The sequence below is a fragment of the Seriola aureovittata genome, chromosome 15 (genome assembly GCF_021018895.1).
Source record: "Seriola aureovittata isolate HTS-2021-v1 ecotype China chromosome 15, ASM2101889v1, whole genome shotgun sequence".
Lineage (NCBI taxonomy): Eukaryota > Metazoa > Chordata > Actinopteri > Carangiformes > Carangidae > Seriola > Seriola aureovittata.
The window spans coordinates 4,680,548-4,702,168 of record NC_079378.1 but is presented as its reverse complement, the minus strand read 5'-3'; the positions used below and the strand labels follow the sequence as shown (position 1 = coordinate 4,702,168).

The 21,621-nt window shown below is 38.4% G+C and overlaps 1 protein-coding gene across 1 annotated transcript in view; it reads left to right on the top strand.

Annotated features, from left to right (window-relative positions):
• The first annotated feature begins 14,892 nt into the window (after positions 1–14,892).
• The window catches only part of vps37d (VPS37D subunit of ESCRT-I), a 33,219-nt gene continuing 26,490 nt past the window's right edge, over positions 14,893–21,621 (top strand). The window contains exons 1-2 of the mRNA XM_056397705.1: positions 14,893–15,579; positions 20,867–21,038. Coding sequence (XP_056253680.1) covers positions 15,457–15,579; positions 20,867–21,038 — 295 coding nt within the window. The 5' untranslated portion in view covers positions 14,893–15,456. The remainder of the gene's footprint in view (positions 15,580–20,866; positions 21,039–21,621) is intronic.

Below are 21,621 nucleotides of genomic sequence, written 5' to 3'. Positions count from 1 at the left end.
ACCTCTCACAACCGTTTTAAATTCAATTATAACGTCATACAGCCGCATTTCTTTCAAAATGTAATATTTTGCGCTGATATTTTGAAGGCAATGCGCCTTTTCCTGTAATATTCCTACTAATTTTAGGTAGCTTTGAAAATCCCGGCGTCACTTTTCAAAATAAAAGCAATTTGCATTAAATTATTTTTTTCAGACAAATAGAAACTATTAATTTCACCTTTCAAATTGAAGTTCTCTTTTTTGACATAGAAACAGTTCAGTGATACCTATTTTAAACAAACATGACATATTAGTCATTACAGAGACTGAGTGGGGCTGTACCACCCCACACAAAAATATGACAAAATTTCAACCTTTAAGTCTTAATGCATATTTGGTTAACTTTTTTGACTCTTCCAGATGCAGACACACACACACACAGTGTAGTCACTGGCGCATGACAGTGGGTGGGGATAGCGCAGCCCTCAATTTTCTTTAGCTAACTAAGAAAATTAGAAACTGTCATGCAAATACAGCACAAAATGACTCTTGTTGTCTCATACCTCACCATCCTCTTTCATCTGCCATTCGCTGAGATCATCACTCCATGTTAAGCCGTCAGCTGTTTTTCTGAAAAGGTGAGGCGCATTCTGAGTATTTGGAAAGAAAAGGCTGTTATGTGGTAAAATAACATGTTGGACTCTGTCATCAATAAATTGTAAGCTAAGTGATTAACAGAGAAACCAATAGAAAAAGTAAAGAAAGTATAAGTGATTTTACACTATTATGTGCATCATGTGTAAAAAATACCCATCAAAAACGAACCATCATAATATCCAGCTAGACTTAATCCTGAATCAGCATTTATTCGGGGGACTTGTTGGTAAATGGCAGGAAGCTGTTGCAAAGAGAGGATGTGGGGCACAAAGATAAGTAGAAAAAATTGTATTTATATCATTCTGTTCATAGAGATAAGGAAATAAACACAGACAATTCATTTGAAAGCTGCCTTCCCGTTTCAAGATCGAATCAAGTTCAGGCTCAGACGCCTCAGCTGAGCAGAGAATTATCTGTAAACGTCTCAACTCAAAATAAAAACCATCACATTTTGATTGTTGCCACTCCAGAAGACAGACTTCCTCATGAGAAGAATGTCCCTAGAGACTATCAAGAAGCTTGTTTGATTCTCAGAATGCTAATGTAAATACCAAAATAACCCTGGGTCTTAGTCAACTCACTAAAAGGGGAAGTGGTGAATGGTCTTCTTTCCGATCCACAGGGCTGTATACTAAAAAGCAGCTGTTCAGATGTGTTCTGTGTTTGCAAAGTGTGAAGAGTTCGTTTTTTTCCAGCTTTAATGCGATATTTTTGTTTTGCCTTTAATCTTCTGTGGTGTTGAGAAGAGTGCCCATGGATCCTTTACGCAAATACATCTGGCTCTTGGTGATATTTGGGATGCTTTTTGTGAGTCTGGTCATCGGCTTCATCTTCTTTCTCATCAACAAGTGCATATCCAGAGCAGGTGAGTTAAATAAATATAAAGTGTAATAAAGTGCACAGAAAATTTGGGAAAATTTCACTTGGGGTCATGACTTTTTCCTTGGGAAATTTGGAATGATGACCCCAGTAGTTTCTAAAACCCTGACCCTGCACTTAATATCTCCTATAACTGTATCCAGACAAAAATGTGCTTTATGATGTATTATAATATATATATATATATATATATATATATATATATATTATATATATATACATAATATAATAATGTATATATGAAAAACCACCATATAGAAACTGAAACGGTAACCTGCAGTGGATTCAAGGTTTTAGGACTTTTTATTTAACAAATGCTGTTCAGAGAAATGTAAAGTGATGAGCTTCACAAAGTAACTAAGTACATTTACTCAACTACTAGTACAATTTTGAGAACTTTGTTTATAAGTATTTTACTTAAGTATATTAGTATTTCTGTTTTATGCCACTTTATACTTCCACTCTACTTAATCTCAGTGGGAAGTATTTTACTTTTTACTATTACATCTGTTTACATTTACATTTACAGCAGAAGTTATTGGTTTTTCAGATTAAGATTATTATAACTAATAGTATGACAAAAAAATACATTATTGATATACAGACAAAATATTGTCATGAATGTGTAATATGAACAGAGCTTGAGTAAATGTACTGTACTTTTAGTTTTGCTTTTCACATTTACTTTTATTTTTGATAATTTGCGTATTTATTTTCACTTAAGTGAAACTTTGAATGCAGGTCAGAGAATTTCGACAATGTGGTTTTACTATTTCTAGTGACATAAAATATCTGCTTCTTCCACCACAGCTTAATTTTATAGTACACATCCGCCCCACAAAAGAGACGATGTAAACAAGCAAAAATGTGTCTGCTTCAATTTACTGACCTGACAAGTGGAACAATTCCTCTCATTTCATTTTACCTACTGAGAAATCTTGTGCAAAAATTTAGAAAAGACCTTGCAAAATTACAGAAATTGGTCAATGTTGGCCAAATTTTCTTATCTCACTTACTGCAGACAGTTTGAGCTTTATGTGCTGACGTTTTCAGATATCCATTGTGGTAAGATCAGATGTGCAGTCACCCTCAATGTGACATGGGAAGATGACATCTGTTGATTCTGGGGAAGGGGAATTCCTTGTCTGTTTTCCATAAAAGATTTTCTGAGGGGAGTTTTCTTTATCCAAACATAAGGTATAAGAAAATCGGGTGTTGTTTTCTGCACAGACTTTAAAACCCTTTGAGGGTAGCTGGTGATTTGTGATGTTGCACTACATAAATGAAATTGACTTGACTCGACCTCACATGATCTGATCACTCTGGAAAGTCCAAAGACTTCGCTCTGAACAGTTTTTTCGGTGGTGAGAAGTAGTTCCAGTAAAAACAGTGAAAACTCTTGACCAACAATTTTTCAGATGTGACTTCAAAAAGAAACTAAGTTGAGTTTGACTTAAAATTTTGACCTGACCTCGACAAAATTTCTATGATCACTTTGTGGTTCACACGTACTTCTCCATCAACTATTGGTTTTTATACCAACATTATTAACAGTTACAGAAACAGAAGTATAATACTGCTACAAACAAATACTACCAACAAATACTACTAACACTGTCATGACACAACGACTTAACGATGATAAGTACTTAGAAACAGTATGTTATTCATGTTCCACTGGCAGATATACTTCCAAACCAACATGTACCAATGACGTACCCCTCCTGTTTTAGTGTCATATAATAATTATAATGACACAAACTTCAATGCAACTGATAGTTGTAAGTAATAGCACATGCTGAGATAAAACCAGACTGACATAAACATAAGCTAATGTGAATTCCTTCTCTTCATAATTATGTCCTATTTAAGCTGAAGGTAATAATAATAATAATAATAATAATGCATATTTGTATAATATTTTTCAAAATAAATTTTATTAGGTGCTTTACACAAAACAAGTGATGAAAACAAAAGATGCAGGAATAAAACTAACCAGACAAAAACCACTGAAGCGGACATAACATAAAAATCTAAAGCACATGAAATGTAATAAGTTTTCCAGCCTTTTACAATGCATTACATATGTTTTTTATGTAAAATCTTAAGTTGATAAATAATTAGAAACTGCAGTTGTCAAGTAAATCAGTGTAAACACCACTGAACAGTGAACAGTGGTATCTCCGAGTGAAACAGGGGTGTCAAGGCACTAGCAAGTTTCACAAAAACAAAGAGTATATCATAACGCTCTGTGGCATATCATGTTGGGGCGAAGTGGCATCTGTCAGTGAAACATGAGTGACATAGTGCTATAGTGGTGGAGTATTCAGATGGTGGAGTGGCAGTTGCACTTCTCCAACATAAAAATACTCCACTACAAGTCAAAGTTCTAAATTAAAAATGTCATTTGATTTAAAGAATCAAAGTATTAAATAAAAGTACTCAATGTGGGGCTCACCACAAGGCAAGGCAAAGCCCTTACAGTTGTGGCCTGGGTTTAGATCTGGACCAGGCCCTTTTTCTACATGTCATACCTCCCCCCTCATCCACCCTCATTAGTTTCATTTTCATTTTTAATAGCAATAACTACCTGTTTTTTTAGTTAACTGAAAAATCAACAGACTGCAAAACTACACCACAGGAAGGCAAACCAAACCATAACAGAGTCTCACTGTGACTGTGAAACAATTACTCTCGGGGCTTCACTGCAGAGCAGAGGAAAAACTATTATAATTGTATGAATTGCTATTATTAGGGGTACCCCTCTGGATTTGATTAGCTTAGATGAAACTTTAATGATCCCTGTGGGGGAACTGGGCTGCAGCGGCAAAGACAGGGGCTTAGTCATGGTTTGTAGCATGGATAAACATAGAGCAAATAAAGGGAACAAAGTATGACAGTACTAATCATAAGTAACAGCACATGCAGAGATAAGAGGAGATTGCATATATGAAAGCATGAATAATGTGTGTACGTCATACGTCAACCTGTGCACAAATGTGAATGTTTGTTAGGTTTTCTCATGATTGTGTACTATTTAAGGTGAAAACAAATAAGGACGCTCATTATATGGTATTAAAAAAATCTTATTGTATTTATTTTTGTCCTAATTTGTAATAACATAATCAAGGGCTGCTCAGCTGTGAATGAGCTCACTGAATTAAAGGCCCTCTGGTCTTTTATAATGCTTGAAGGTTTGACAAGATTTTTTTAATTTCAATGAAGAGTTTTCTTTTTACTGTATAGCTCCATGTTGACTGTCTGTTCTCTCTTGTTTTTCAGGCAAACACAGAATTGCACAACTTGAGAGAGGAAACCTCTTCAAAATCGAGTAATATATAAATATAAACAATATATTTTTCAAATTTAATATTGAATACATGGATTTGCTATGGATTATAAAGAGTTCAATCACAGTGTGCTGTGCAGGAAAAGTAATTGTCTGTCATTGTGGGAAATAATTGCTAAAATATAGATCAGAAAATTGATGACTTTTTTATATCCTTCTATTAAACATGAAGTGGTAACAGCTAGCCTGGCAACAAAACCAATCAGCACCTCTAAAACTAACTAACAAGTTATAATTTATGTTCGTTGAAAAAATGAACTACAATTTTTTTATTTGTAGTGTTCAACTCACTCATGGACTCACTTCTTCTGTCAAGTTGTGACATGTAGCCTGCAAAAGTCTTGGGTTTACAGAAATTAGTATTCATTAAAAGCTACTAAGTATTGAATAAACAACAACATTAGTCCTAAACATATGAAGCAAGTTACATGCCATAGGCTACTGTAGAGAAAGGCTCTGTTCCAAGGCTGGATTTCTAGTTATTAGTAGTAACAAATGTCAATGGGAATTTTTAATGAGGTTTTCTTACTTGTGCAACTGAATCTGGTTATGGTTTCACTTCAGCTTTAGTCTTCGAAAACCACATTCTAGGATCCCTCCCACATACTTTTCAAATTTCCGTGTTATTGTTACTGAATTTTCCCTTGAATTTTAAATGTCTTACGCCTGTCACCTTTGAAAAAACCTCCATTAAGTCTGTTTAAAAAACAGTCTTGAAAAATAACAACATACACAATTATTTCATCACTAAAATGTGTCCTTCGTGGAATTTTTCAATTAAAAAAAACTCTTTATTTTTACTATACCAATTGTAGAGCCTGAGATGGCGGCTACAGCTAGTCTGCTAAGTCAGGCTTGAAATATTATAGCTCGACTAGTTCAGCTGCTGTTACTTTTTTGTGTTTACATCATGGTTGGATTGTGGAATGATAAACTTATTATTGACATGTAGGTTATTAAAATAGATTTTTCAGTCACAAGAAAAAGGTAGGAAAGTCTGATTGATAGATTTAGCTTAAGGCTATCTGTGGCTACCTCAACAGCTAGCTCTAATTCAATTGCAAACGTTTTAGCTCTGTTTTGTAGTTTTACAAACTGTACATCCTATTTTTTATGATAAAAAAAAATATCAGAGGGTGTGATTCAAATGACTGTGTGTTTTTTTTAAAAACGTTTTAGCTCTGTAGTGCAGTTTAGTATCTCACACAAGCTGTGTCGCAGTTCAGGGGGCGCATTCTCCGGAGGATGCGTTGGCCCTTCGTAGCCGTTGTAGACCGCGAAGGCCGAACTGAAATGAGATGGTCTGGTCCAAGGAGGATTAACGCTGCGCGTCACCAGCTGTGCCCGCCGTTGCCGTTGCATCGCAATGCACTGCTCCTGTTGCTTAGCAACCTTGACAACACGTAACTTCTTTCCACAAAAACTTGAGGTTTTAGGGCCCATGGCTTTAACAGTTGTACCGTTAGATGTTGAACTGAGCTGAAACACAATACTTACATTTAAAAGTGTCTCTCTGTTGGTGTTGTTTTCTTTGATTGCCGGCGCGCAATGAATCTTGGGATAGGTTGGGCCACGAAGGATCCACCCGTTTGATCCGGCCGCATTTGAAGGAGCCTGCGAAATGAGACCGTTTAGTCGCGCCGCTGTGACGCAATCGTTCTTCCAGCACAGCATCCGAATGATGCAACTCATGGATGTATAATAATGATAATAATATAATAAATAATAGCCCCTGATTTTGGACACAGCTACAGCCAACAGTTTTCCGCCTGCTGTAAACATGCTAACAGATTAGCTCACTAGCAGTTGTGCTAACACAGCTATCAGCGATCATCCCCTGATTATATCAGTCTGCCTGATATAATCGTGCACATAACCTCCGAATTGTATCTTTTGATTGACTTTATTTGCAATCAAGCTGCCTCTAAAAGTCACCTCAAATTGTGTCTGCATTCATATTAATATTGACAATATTAAATCATCATTGTCATCATAAACACTTGAACCTGATTACAAACAGTCATAGTCACAATTAGTATTTCTATTTATTTTTTACTAAATCTAGTCAAAGACAGAACCTGGCAAGCTGTTTCCCAGTCTCCAGTCTTTATGTAGTTTTACTTATAAGGGACCATGCACAAGATTAAACATGTTACCATGTTACCAGTGTTACCATTTCAAGTATTGTACAGTAGCTGTGTAGTTATTTTAGAGCTAATTTCCATATGCAATATTTTATGCTCAGCTATAGTCAGCTCCTGGCTGTAGTATTGATCTTCTTGTCTAACCCTTGGCAAGAAAGAGCATAAGCATGTCCCACAAAATGTGGAACTGTGCCTGTAAGTCAGATTTTACACTCGGATCTTGACCTCAACGTTTCTCTTCTCAATTTCTCAGGAGCAACAAATACCAGGAGAGAAACCTTGGCACCACCATTCCTCCACTACCTCCTAGGACACAGTTTCTCACAGCAGGCAAGACTACGTTGGAACTATGATTGGATCATATGATGCAATACTTCCCCCTGAAATCTCCCCTCCTCTTCAAACTAAACCACACGTCCTCCAGTCACTCTCACCACATTATCACAAGAACTGGATACAAAACCTCACACAATCTGCCATTTGACAATAACCCAAAATCTAAAGGTTTGGCTTGAAAAACCAAACAAACATGACCACTGATGACAATAAAATTAGACAACATAAGGGGTAATGAAAATCAACCTTCTATGAACTGGACTCAGATCCAAAACCAAACCACATATTGTAATCATTGGTGGAATAAGTACTCAGATCTTTTACTTAAGTACAAATATAATGCCACTCTGTAAAACGCCATTACAAATAAAAGTTGTGTATTGAAAATAAAATGTAAAATGGACTTAAAGTACTAAAAGTGAAATCACTTAGTGCAGAAAAATACCCCCTGTGTCTTTTACACAAATAGTAATGTATAAGCAGCATTGTACATTTCTCCTGGCTATTTTCTTAATTAGTCAATTGATTGTTTGGTTTATAAATTCAGAAAATAGTCAGAAACGTCCATTACAGTTACCAAGAACCTTCACTGTGAATTTCTTTGGTAAACCAATAGTCCAAACGTCAAAATTAATAAAATAATTAAAGAGAGAGACAACAAATTCGAAAAGCTACAACCATGAAATGTTTGTCACACAAATAGTGCAATATATATGTTGTTCAGTTAAAGTATTAAGTGTAATTCATTCATTCATTCATTCACTTTAATTGTTATATTGGATACAGTGTCGTCTATCTCAGCGGCCAAGCATCTTCTATAAATCTCGCCAAAACAAAAGTCTCCACATTAAAAGCCAACTCAACATATCAGCATCAGACAACCAAAGCAATATATACATATCATGCAATAAGCAAATTAAATTGCCATCCCACTGTTAATTTTTGCATCAATCTATCTATCTATCTGTCTACTATTTTGTTTTACTCTAAAATGTTAAAAAGGACTTTGCCTGAGTGTGAAATTTGTTGTTTTTAGAGGCCCAAAGCTATGAAAACCTGGCGGAGGCACCTGACCACGAACAGAAGATCGATGATTATGAACAGGGTACGGATTACTATCAACACAACATTGATGACTACGAGGAGGCTATGCCCGAATACGAGGAGGCCGGGGACGGGCTGCCCGACTATATTAAGGTGGAAGATGATGAGAAGGTCCTCCCGACTCTTCCGACAAACAAGAATCATGATCCAGCAGAGGACAGCATATCCACAGAGGACTACGATGACATTGGAGAAGAAAATGAAAACGCAGGTGAAGAGGACTACGATGATGTGGGATAGAACCACAAGAAAACAGGGAGCGAGATTAACCTGAATGACACTGTTGACTTTCTTATCTGGATCCTGCTGAGCAGCGAGATCAGAACGACTTTGCCTTACCGCAAATTTCTTATTGATCATTTGTATTTTAATATATTTCATGAACAAGGAAATAACAGATGGGAATATTTGTATTTTATGTAGGCTACATCATCATAGGGAGAAAAAGCACAAGGTGACAGAAATCTGCTTAAAGTGTACGCGATGCATTCGAACAACTGGTTTGATATTCAAGAGGCTTGTTATGTGTCAGCATAACTTTAACCAACATTGTTGACATGTTACAGTCTATGTATAGTTATTCAACCAGTTGTACTTGACAATCAACTTGCAGTTAGACAACATATGTTTTATGTAGCAATGATAGTTTGTTGCTGCTGATCAGTCAGCAGATTAAATGAAAAAATAAAATCAATAATTTGTATGTTTCAGACTTAAAACTTGGTTCACAATTCTGTGTGATCAATCTAAAAGCTGCCAATATCACCTTATTGAAAGTTTCTTATCAACATGAGATCATGCAAAAGAGAGCAGGTAAATCAACATATTTAAATAAAAATAGACTAGAGCAGAAAAGATTTTTTTTTACAGTGTTTGTGCTTCTGTAAATTTCCACAGAATCACTAACACAAAGTGTAATTCTGACTTTCTTACAGTAAACTCTCAAGAGTTACCCATCAGAGGAGACCAGGATCATGATTGTAATCAGAGCGGGTCAAGTTCAGCAATCCTTTTATTTCAGTTAAGTGGATTTAAATGTGAATATTTAATTAAGTTTAATTGAAGAATAATGAATTTAGGTGACCCCTCATTGGTTGACAGCAACAACTTCTCTAACTGCAATGAAGTAAACTTGCCAAATGGAGACTTTCCCTCTCATACACTGTCTTGTTTGGATAGATTTTTAGTAATTTTGTAGAGTCATTAGGGCGAAGTGTAGCTGATGTCTTTGCTGAATTAAGCCTGAACCAATCTGGAAAACAGCAGGGAGTTTTGGAAGTGCTCTAACTTTAAATTTAACCAGTGTGTGATGGTTTGAGCTGGCTGAGGTAGCGAGAAAAGTGTCATCATTATCTGGATATGAGATGTATGATAAATGGGTATATGTAGCACAGAACCAGCCAAGTTCCATGTCAGTGTGAATTACTGGAGTCTGGTCAGACTGAAATATACCCAAGCTGCATGGGAAGAAGCTTTGATTATTGTGTGACTATATTTATTTTACTGTTAAAAAGTCACATGAAAAGACAAAAACAAACAATCATTTGATTTGAACACGTTTCGTTGGATTTAACTTATCCCTCTTTGCAATAGAGCTCTGTTAAATCATTAAAAACACATCAGTCATCCACACTGTTGCACTGGGTGACAGTTCTTTCATTACCATAAACACACAAGCTGTATTTATTTTTACATCATCCTGCTGCCCCAAATACTCAATAGGGCACCAAATGTGTATTAATCTGTGGTTGAAAATAGTCCCCAACCAATGCACCGTTTATTCCAGTTTGAGCACTATTTGCTTGAAATTGCAGTATCCTGCTGTTTCAAATGATTATTTTGCCTTTTTTTTTTAACCTCAGTGTATATTTTTGACAGAATTAATCCTCCATACTTACCAACAGGCTTGGGGCTGATTTCTGCAGGTAGTTGGAAAGCACAGAGACAAGCTAATATGTTGTTTTTGGTCTATCTCCAATATTCACCTTATCCTTTAATATAAATCTCTCAAAAGAAACAAAAAAAAAAATTGTGAAATGTCAGCTTACAAAGTTAAATATCACATTTGAATATTATGAAGGCAATTTTTGAATGGGTATATGCGTTACATTGCCTTTGCATAAAATAAGCCTTGCTTTTGTGCAATGAATGCCCACTGAGAACTGCAGAGGTCAAGGGACTCTCTGATGGATGCCTCCTCTTCTGTAACCAGACACTTGGAGAATGTGCCATCTCCTGTGGATTTGCTCCTCATTATTGACTCTGCACCTCCTGCACAAACACACCCCTCTTGCTGTCTGTCCGTTCAGCATCTTGGCATCAGAGTTTCACTGATTCAAAAAGGGAAGAAATGGTTTTATTCTAATTTAACATCACAACCAAACAGTCCATAGTCTTCCTATTATTTATTTTATATTTATTGTGAATGGACAACTTTCCTAACGTGAATTTCACATCTAAAATTCTCTGAACCAATCTAAAATTTTTTAAATACGCAAAAGCATCTTTCAAGACCAGAACAACTTAAAACATGTCAGCGTTTAAAAACACCATTTTTTATATCCTTTATTTTACAGTTAATAACATATGTTCTGTTCTCGTGGGTAATTTGCCTTTTTTTGTTTTGCTTTTTGCTTGTTCTTTAGCCTCTTGTTGCTTTTAGTTGGTAGAAATTCATTTTCGTTGCCAGTTCTTTTTAAGCCTTGTCAGAATCATTTGTGTTTTACTAAATTATGCTAAACAGGATTCTTGTCTCGAGTTATTGGCAAGACCATATGGGAACAAACTGCAGATTTAATTAAGGCCTGCATTGGAGTTATGAAGAATTAAAGAGTATAAAATTGGTAAATGTGATCTCCAGGTGGTTTGAGAGAGTTTGAGAGTCGCAGAGTCACTTCAAACGATAATTCACATATTCTGGGAGACGAGGGGTCTGTTTGCAATAACTGCCAAACCTTCCCATAATGTATTGTTTGGTGAGAAAGGCAGTACTTTCTGTTCATGGCTGACTTGTCCACGACACATTTCTTCAATCCACAAAAGTAAACAAGCGCCTTGTCCGCTGAAACCAGAGTTTATTCACATAACCTCCGTCTGGCAACAGTTGCAGCAACAGTCAGCAGAAGTGGTGATGTGGGTCTCCTGCTGCCAGCCGTGTAGGCAGAAACAAAACCGGGGATCATTTCCTGACAGCGCTGTCAAAGGCAGTCACAGTCCGTGGAAGAGAGACTTCTAATAACATAAAATCAGTGCTGAAGTATTCACATCCTGTTTAAAGTAATGGTACCAATACAATAATGTAAAATACATTACACGTAGAAAAATGGCCCCTGTGAGTGAAACATCAAGGTGTTCACTGACGTTCGCTGAGCTCATTGTCATGTTCATGAAACCAGTTTGAGACGACTTTTGCTTTCTGACATGGTGCATTATAATGCAGGAAGAAGCCATGAGAAGACGGTGAACTGTCACCACAAACGAAAACCTTCCCAACGCCATGACACCACCAGCAGCAGCCTGGACTGTTGACACAAGGCAGGTTGGGTCCATGGATTCGTGCTGTAGACGCCAAATTCTGACCCTACTGTCTGTGAGCCGCCGCAGAAATCCAGATCCATCAGACCAGACTACGTTTTTCCAACTTCCACTGTCCAGTTTCAATGAGTCTGCGCCCACTGTAGCCTCAGGTTTCTGTTCTTGGCTGACAGCAGTGGAATCCGATGTGGTCTTCTGCTGTTGCAGCTCACCCGCCTCAAGGTTGGACGTGTTGTTCATTCTGAGAGGCTTTTCTACTCACCACAGTTGTAAAGAGTGGTTATCTGAGTTACAGCTCCAACCAGTCAGTCTGAACGTTCTCCTCTGACCTCTCTCATCAACAAGGTGTTTCCATCTTCAAAAATCACTGAGATCACATTTTTTTCCACATCCTGATATTTGCTGTGAACATTAACTGAAGCTCCTGACCTGTATCTGCAGGATCTTATGCTCTGAACAGCTGCCACGTGATTGGCTGATTGGATAATTGCATGAATAAGCAGGTGCACAGGTGTTCTTAATAGAGTGCTCAATGAGTGTATATTTAGTTTAGTCTAGTGGTTCCCAACTAGGGATTTGGCCCCTCCAAGGGTCTGATGATGATGATGATGAATAAGTGAAGAAAGAAGAAACATGAACCAAAGTTCTAATACAAGAAATAAGAAATTAATAAAGAAGCATGAGTTTCCTGATATCTAACAGTTCATAACAAAGAGAAATGTGATACAGGGTTCCAACTACATATTTTTACTTTTTAAGGAGGCAAAATGAAAAGGAAACAACTGGTTTAATCTTTAATAATGTATCGTATTTAAGAAGTTTAACATATTTCTTGTAAAATCTCAAGATGAAAAGTATCCAGTAACTACAGCTGTTGGATGAAAGTACCTAAAAATGACTTGAGTAAATCTTAGTGACTTTGCAACACTGCCTTAAATAGATTGATCTACAGACTAAATATCATGTGGTTATTTTTGAGCCTCATTTGGGGTTTCCAGAAGTTTTCAGGTCCCTGAGCACAGTTTTAGTTATTTTAATCTCCATCCATCAATTTTCACTTTCTTTTTCACACCGGTTTCCTTGGGGGCCCCCTGGTGGCTGCACAGCTCTGTGGAGCCTCCGAGTGCCTCAGGCTGGCCATGCTGAGTCCAAATATTAGATTTCAGACAGGGGAAGAAAATGCACAAAAAAAATCACTTGGACATATTTATGAAGAATGCCTTAAGCCAATAGTTTGGTGACCTACATACATCTAATAATCCCTCACACAGACCACATAATAATACACTGTCAGTCATCAGTCACTGCTGCGCTTGGTCCTGAGAGGTTTAATGGATATAAGTGGGTTTGGATACAGGGACTCTGCCGCAGTTTATGGTTTAGTGAACTGAAAGAGATGATGCTGGCCAAAACGTATTGGAGGTAATTACTCGCGAGAGCGCGGCCTTGAAAGTGACATCACGTCAGGCACCAGGTCAGAGTCAGAGAAGTGTAGTCGTGAGGAATAAGGCAGCGAATTACTGGAGAAAAGGTAGACTTATTAGCCAACTCAGTGACCCTAACTTGGGTAAACTAAATTGGTAAAAATACTATTTTAATGTTCACACTTGTAATCAGATTTGATGTGAGTGTAAACTATATAACGCTGTTAGCGTTACGTTACTCACACTTTTAATGTAATCTTATTAGACAAGTAACATCAGACAGGGAGGAGTTGTTAAACAAAGTGGAGGAGAGCAGAGCACAGCAGCGGGAGAGCTGGGTGAAGGTGCAGGAGAGAGAGATGAGCCTGGGTGCAAACTTTGCCACTGACTCTACAGCCCCATCTAGCTGATCTTTATATGTTTATTTATACCACCACCACCACCACCACCACCCGGAGAGCATGCCCCCCACTGCTGAAAAAAATCCTAGAGGAAACACTGTGAAACCTTGGAAATTTGTGCACAAAACAGATCAAACACTTGCAGCAAAATGATAATCAAATGTGACCACAATTAGACGATGATAATATCTCCTATGTTGACACATTTCATAATATTGCAAGTGTGTTTTCATTCATTAACTGTTTATACAGAAACCTCCACTTATGGGTGTCCACAGGAGGAGTTACAGCTGTCGACAAAGACTACATTATATTTGGTTATGATCACTTTATCCAGTGTTTAGGTACTGCTTATAAATGACAAATAAGGGGGGTTAAAGTAAAGCACTGACATTACTTTGTTATGAATAATTCAAGCAACAAATTAGGTTGTTGCTTGAAATTACAGTAAAGAAAAGCTTAAGTTTTTCATGAGGACTTTAACTTTGAAATAGCAAAACCGGAAGCTGTGTTAAAGCTAAAGCTGCTGCCTTGATACAGACAACAGACAGGCAACAGTCAGTTATCAGTCAGTTTTAATACATATAAAGAAAAAACTGTTACAAAACATAATCTAAAAATGTGTATTAATGCATTAAATGTTTTATTTTGAGATTTTAAAAAAATCCTGCCTCGTTTTGACAGCTGGAGTGAAATCGAGCAATAAGCCATTGTGTCAAATAGAAATAATGCATAGAACCTGTATTAACTCTAAAATAGAATAGAATAGAATCATGTACAATTGTGTTTAGCCGACGAAAACATAAAAACAGCACACAACTCCTTTTACCATATTAAGTTCACTGCTGGATGCCACCAAATGTCTTCAAAGTCTTGCATTCACTAATTGTACTTACTGAGGCAGTAACATGTGTTACAGTCCTATCACGATTTCCAAAAGCCTGAAGTGACGTCATCAAATTGTTTGTTTTGTCTGGCCAACATGGACCAATCCAAACATAGATTTACAGTCACATAAGAACAAAAGAAAATCAGCAAATCCATACAATCCATCCATTTTTTTGCCTGATTAAATATAACAGTTAATTCATTAACAAAGTAGTTGCTGATTATTTCTTTGTTAGTTGACTAATTGATTAATCAGCTAATTACCACACAGCAACCCTGGGGACAAGTATTGCGATTAAGTATTGAAGTACTAATTTTGCAGTGTAAAGAGAAGAGGACTGGGGGTTAATAAAGGGGGCCTGTTCACTCATTCTTGCCCCTAGGGCATGGTAGCAGGTTAATCCGGCCATGTGACATCGTGATAATATCCTGTGTGAATGCTTGAATTTCTACTCATTCTAGCTTTGTATAAAAACTTAAAAAAATACACAATTTCCATACCCAGCATGTAGAAGAAGAAGAAGAAGAAGAAGAAGAAGAAGAAGAAGAAGAAGAAGAAGAAGAAGAAGAAGAAGAAGAAGAAGAAGAAGAAGAAGAAGAAGAGTTTTATTTTGAAGGCGGTGACCGGAAGTGTAACGGTTTGCTGCGATTGACGCCGCATGCGGGCAGATCGCAACGCATTCCGATGTGAGCGGGATGTAACCGCTGTGCGGGCTGCACGTCTCCAAACCGTCTTCAGTCACAATTTTTGAAGGAATAAAATGTCCAGCTTGAAGGAGTCCAGCACTTGTCCCGACGGCTACAGGGCTCTGAATACAAGTGAGCTGACGGAGCTTTTACAGAACGACGACAAAATGGACCAAATTATTCGCCTCAATGAGACGGTGGGTATCCTCTGTTCCCCAAAGAGCCAAAGTGCCTAGAGGAATTTGCGCTGTGCTAACGGCTGTATTAAATATCTTCTTTCATCTTTAACGACGTGGTTCTGTCGTTTTCCCGCGGTATGTTTGTTTGTCGTAGCTTAAAGAAGAAAATGAGCGTTAAGGTGTTTAGGCTCATCACGTTTGATGTGTGGAGTGTAACGCAAATCCGCTTTACATGGCTCATCGATTGTCTGCGTGGCGAGTGGTCGGATTTTCCAATTCGTTTCCGTAAACCCCGGGCTCCTAATATTTGCAGTGATTTATTAGTTACTGGACCGAAGAGAAAAACACATAGAAATTCATTTTCGCGGTCTTTATAAGTGATTATTTTACTCTACAACCGTTCTTATTGTGCAGGGAACCATCGTACCGTAGTGGTGAAGACCCCAAAACGCGCCGTTATGTGGTTTCAGTCCTAGCGCCGAATTCCGTTTAAACATCCGGCATTGCAGTTTCTTCACCTGTCTGTAGACCTGTACATAAGAGAGAAGATGACCTGAGAGAACATTTGACTTTTTACAACATACTATTAATTTCGGCGTTACTTCAATACATTTGGCAACACCCATTTGAATAAAAATGCAACTTTTACAACTAGTTGTCCTCAGACCTTCTTCCCTCTAAGGATGCTCTGAATGGCGTTGGCGAGCGTAGTTCATTTCCAAATAAAAGCACATTTCTATTGTAGTGAGCTGCGTCCTATTGTACTAGATTTATGCCGAATTGAAGATTGGTTTTTGAGCTTTAGAAAAACATCTAAAGTGAGTTTCTTTCATGAGTGTAGGCTCGCATAGGAACACAGAAAATAAAAATTGCGAGATTTTTTAAGGGAATTCCACGTGCATTAGTCCCTGTGTCAAGAGATGCACGTTTCGGAGCTACACGATGACCTTCCTGGCGTCAACCAATATACATCATCCCCCCCTTTCTTTCTCTCTCTCTCTCTCTCTCTCTCTCTCTCTCTCTCTCTCTCTCTCTCTCTCTCTCTCTCTCTCTCTCTTTCACTCACTCACACACGAGATCTGCCAGGGGTTTCCAAACTTTTTCAGGGGCCCCATTTTCATTAGGTTTGCCTTGGGGGTGCTCAAATAGAAATGACTCTCTCAATCAGGATTCAGTAGTCTGTATAGAATTGCATTGCTTTTTAATAGCTGTGGGTGGGGTGATGGCAACAGAGGGTGCAGGGAAACAAATCCAGTGTGGGCAGATCATCATCATACATGTTCACACTGCGCTAACATCTAGGGAGTGAAAATATTAAGAAAATTAAATAACTGGTCCCCACTTTGAGAACCGTTGAACTAACCTTTTGCGTTGCTCTCTTCAATGACAATCTTCTTCCTTTATTTGTTAAGAGAGATGTCGTGTGATTTTTTTTTTGCAAAGAAACAAAAGAAAGGCATTACTTATTTGCCCGTTTCTTGGCGAAGGATGTGACATTTGAAACCTGGCTCTGTGAATGAATTAGGACGATGGAGCCAAAGTGGTTGAATCTCACTAAGAGGTCATACAGCTCCCCTCAGGGAGCCGAGCAGAGTGACTCAGAGCCACAATCCAGCGAGCTTAGGGGTGTTTCAGTGAGTATTCACCCACGGTCCCGTTAATGTAATAATATGAAACTTGGACATTTTGCTCCCATCTATGTTACTGCAGATAGAATATATCAAAACATGAACCATATGTTGTTGTGGCTCTACAAACTGATGACTTCACAACCCTTCTTTCATCGCCATATGAGCTCTGGGCTCATTAATCTCATGTAAATGATGAATGTTATGTAAACCAGAGTTTAATCATTTGTGGTGATTCACAGTCATGAATGCTGCAGCCTCATTAATAACTGTCCACAGAAGAAGCTACATGTCAGGTCATGAGTATTTTTACTACAATGATCTGAAACATCAGGTTTTGTTTTCAGTGCTACAGGAGTTTCTTCGTTCCTAGAGTTGTGTGAATTTGTAGATAAATATCTTTATGAATCCTCTGAGGCAAAGCCAGTTTACAGGTAGAAATCTATGAGAGAGGAACAAAGGAGAAAAGACTCATTGTGACCTCAAATGCACTGCAGCTGCAGTGCTTTGCTGAGGCTTAGGTGGTTCTCAGAATCACAACAACAAAATGAGATTGGGTAGAAAGCAGAATGAACATGAAGCACTTCCACGGTAGAGCTGGTTATCAAACCTCAGTACATTTTTGGTGCAGACCTAAAAGCGTCTGCAGCAACATGTATTGCAAACTGTCGATTACTGAAAGCTGGCATTGAAAGAGTTTTCAGATTCATAGTCTTGTTTGCTAAGTCTTCATCACATGGGCTTTTTTGAGGCTAAGTTCTTGTATGGCTCGATGGCAATATTTGACGTTCATATCTTACATTAATATGGTAAACTTCACATCTTCACACACATTTCATTTGTTTAGGCTACGTCCACACTATGACATTTTCATTTTAAAACGTGTTGTATTCACCATTGGCTCCCTGATTCCCCTGAGACCCAACCAGGGAGCGAACGTGGGTGTCTACGTCATTGTTTCCAAAGGTCTGAGTTTTTCCGCCTGTCCCGACTACAACACAACCCTGTAGTTCTGAAACAAAAACAAAGCCAGCAGCGTTTCCAAAGGTCTCTGGGGCTTGAAAACGCCGGAGTAGTTTAGACAGGAGGCGAAAACGTAGCAAAAGAGATGCGTTTTAAAAAACATAGTGGTGTGGACGTAGCCCTTGGAGTCATGTTTCAGAACACCTGATGAATGTAACTTGGATATACCTTTTCTTTTATCCCTTGTTTTTGGTCTCCACCAACTCCTGAGGGAATCTACTGACTCTTTAGCTGCTAAATGCTCCATATGTTCAGCAGCTTGTCTCTAACTGTGTGTCTGTCGGCTGTTTGGTGCTGAGCAGGTTATACTGTTGACCCAGAATAGTAAATTTGCCATCTGGAAAATCAAAAACAATGTGCTGGAAATTAAATGCTAAAAAGCTCTGTGGAGCTGAGAGGAACTGCAGAGTCCGATGGTGATCATTCACGCCACGCGCGACCCCATTCGCAGTGCACATAGTCATTTGGTACATGGTTATGAAAATATTCACCGTAGCCACTTTAAAATCACCCCAAATGATGCAAGGAGAGAGTTATGGAGCTGGCCATCCACTAGACACTTACAGTACATATCCCTTCATTTCAGTGCAGGCCCTATATTACATGAAGGATTCTCTTTCATGGAAAAGACTTTGCACCCCATCAATTTCATCTCAGACTGACTGTTAAATTGATGCCTTCGGTCTGCAGAAGCCTCATTAGGCCTGGGCCTCATTTAAGATAAAAGAGAAACACCTATTTACTGCATTTCATGTGGTCAGACATGTTGAACCACAGAAAACAACAGTGCTGCTCCTCGTCCTCTCCAAAGCAGAACCTCAGTCCTCCTTAAGTGTCATTTGTTGGGGATGGTAAACACAATCAGCCCTGCTTTACAGCCAATGCATCTAAACACAAAAAAAAACATTCATTCCCTAAAGACTGCAGCAGTTGTTTGATGATCGGACTAGCCAAAGCAGGAAATGGACTGTCCGTTTTGATTCCTGTTTAAGGAAACTGGACGGATGATTTGGCCGTAAGCCTGAAACGAGCTGTGTTATCTTCATTCTTTGAATGAACAGCTGATCTGTAGTATCTCTTTCTGCACTTGCACAGCCCTTCGCTTGACTACAGGGCACATTCTGCAAATTCCTCTGAACTTGGGACTCAAACATCCCTTTTGATGACCCGTAAAATGTGAGACAGATGCACCGTACAACACTGAATTCAATGAAATGGCCTTCAGGCTCAAAGTAACTGACTGTTGAAAGAAAGCAGTTGAGCAAGAAATGTATCCGGCTGGGCAGAATCACAGGAATGCTGAGACTGATGGAGTAGTCGGAGAGGATTCAGAGTTTTACAGTGTGGAGCTCACAAAGTGGCATTGTGTCTGAGGATGAGATACTGAACCGCTTCTTTACAGTGAAGCCATGACAGCACTGTCTGGCAACACTTGAAGGAAGTGGCATTCATTTTTAATAATGTATGGTTTTGTTATGGTCCATGTGACACTCCCCGCCCGTCCCCCCTTATACACATACCCCAACCAGCATGGCGCCTACATCTAACAAAGTATTGAAGCTATAAAAGGTCAGAATTGTGACCTTTTTTTTTTTTTTTACCAGAAATGAGTTTTCTATTTTACCCCTTTAAGTAACAATCCGATTATATTGAACCCGTATTTGAAGATATTTATGGTAAATCCTTTTTCAGCAGGAGCCATTCAATGTACTTGTAATCTGCAATTGCCTCTTTAGTCGATTAATCAGTCAGTCAACAGAAAATGAATTTGCAGCTATTTCGTTAATTGATTAATCGTTCTAATCTTTTTCTTCTGTCAGCAGTAGAAGATAAAGCAGTCTACTAAGTGGCTTTTAAACACCGAAAACTCATTTAGCCGTGATTCCCTCTTAGCTCTGGCTCGATTCAGACTGTATGAACTCATGCAGCTGTAGTGGGTGTAACCCTGTGTTGTGTTGTGTTGTGTTGTAAAGGGCACAAGAACCACAGGGACTTTCAGCAACTTATCGTAAGGCACCATCACAACTTTCCTGTTGTTGAAAACAAAGCAGACAGTTAAATACTCTCTCTTCATGTTTAACACCATGAGCAGAGTCACTGAATGGTAACTGAACAGTAAACTGCCGCGTTGCAAGCTACTCTGCAGTCCTGTGCTACACACATGTTTGCAAACTTCTCTTCTGATGAACTGATAACGTTAACTTTACACTTGTTCAGGTTAATTTTACATCATGTATACACTTGTGTGTTAAGTCTGTGAAAAAGAAGAATTTCTATTGTGGTTCCCAAAGAGCTCAAAGTAGCTGAAGAAAATTATGCCATTATGTCCCACAGACCAAAATGACGTCTTTAATTTCTTTTCTTAGTCCAAAAAAAACTTTTCTCTACTGCAGTTATATTTGAGAAGCTGAAACAGAAATTATTTAGATATTTTTGCTCAAAAAAGACTATTGGATTAATATTGAACATATTCCCTCCAAAATAAAAGTCTGCCTAATCCACGTGCATGTTACAGGACTTTCTAATGTCCAGGTCACAATTTAGCACAACAACATACGCAACTACCCAGCTGTATCACATGCACGATAAACTAATGAAACTGAATTTTCATCAACAGAAAGAAATTACTTTTTTGACTTTGTACTTGTGTTCAGTTTCAGGACCTTCAAGTGGACAGGGAGACGCTGATGACCTCCAACCGGAGCTTGGCCGAGGAGAGCCTCGCCCAACGACCCCGCCTTAACAACGGCAAACTCCAGCTGGCGGAGAAATACCGGGAACTGTCCAAACTGGCAACCAAATGCTGGGAGAAACAGAGTCAGCTTGGTGAGTTTATCCCACCACTAAAGAGACAAAGAGGAAGGGTGGGGGTGGGGGTGGGGGGTTTGTTCTGGTTTCATATAGATAGGATGCCAGTCAAGACATAAATCAGGAGGAGTGTGGTGGTGATGAGAAGGTCACTGGTTCAAATTGCAGGACAGGATGGGTAAATATGTCCCGGCTAAGTGAAAGGCTGGAATCTCTCATTTTTCTGATGATGGCACTGCTTTCTATTTGACCTTAAACAGCTGACTATCGCTGCAGTCCTTTTTTATTCCAAATGACCACACAGCTTTCACAAGGTTTTATGCAGATTGCAATGAAAACAAACCAAAAGAAGAAATCGCAGAAAGCCCAAGAAAAGGTTGCATCTGAACCGCTAAAGGTTAAAACTAATTATACGTGATATCCCACAGTGGCTCCTCATTGTCTTCCCTTGTCATTTGCAGTAAGACGCACAGCCTTCTTTACTGAAACATTTGAGGCATGGAAAGCAAAAATAAATGTAAATCACTTTTGACTCACTGTGACACTCTCGCTAGTTCAGACAGCAGGAGAAGTTTCACATCAGAATACAGAGAAAGCTTCA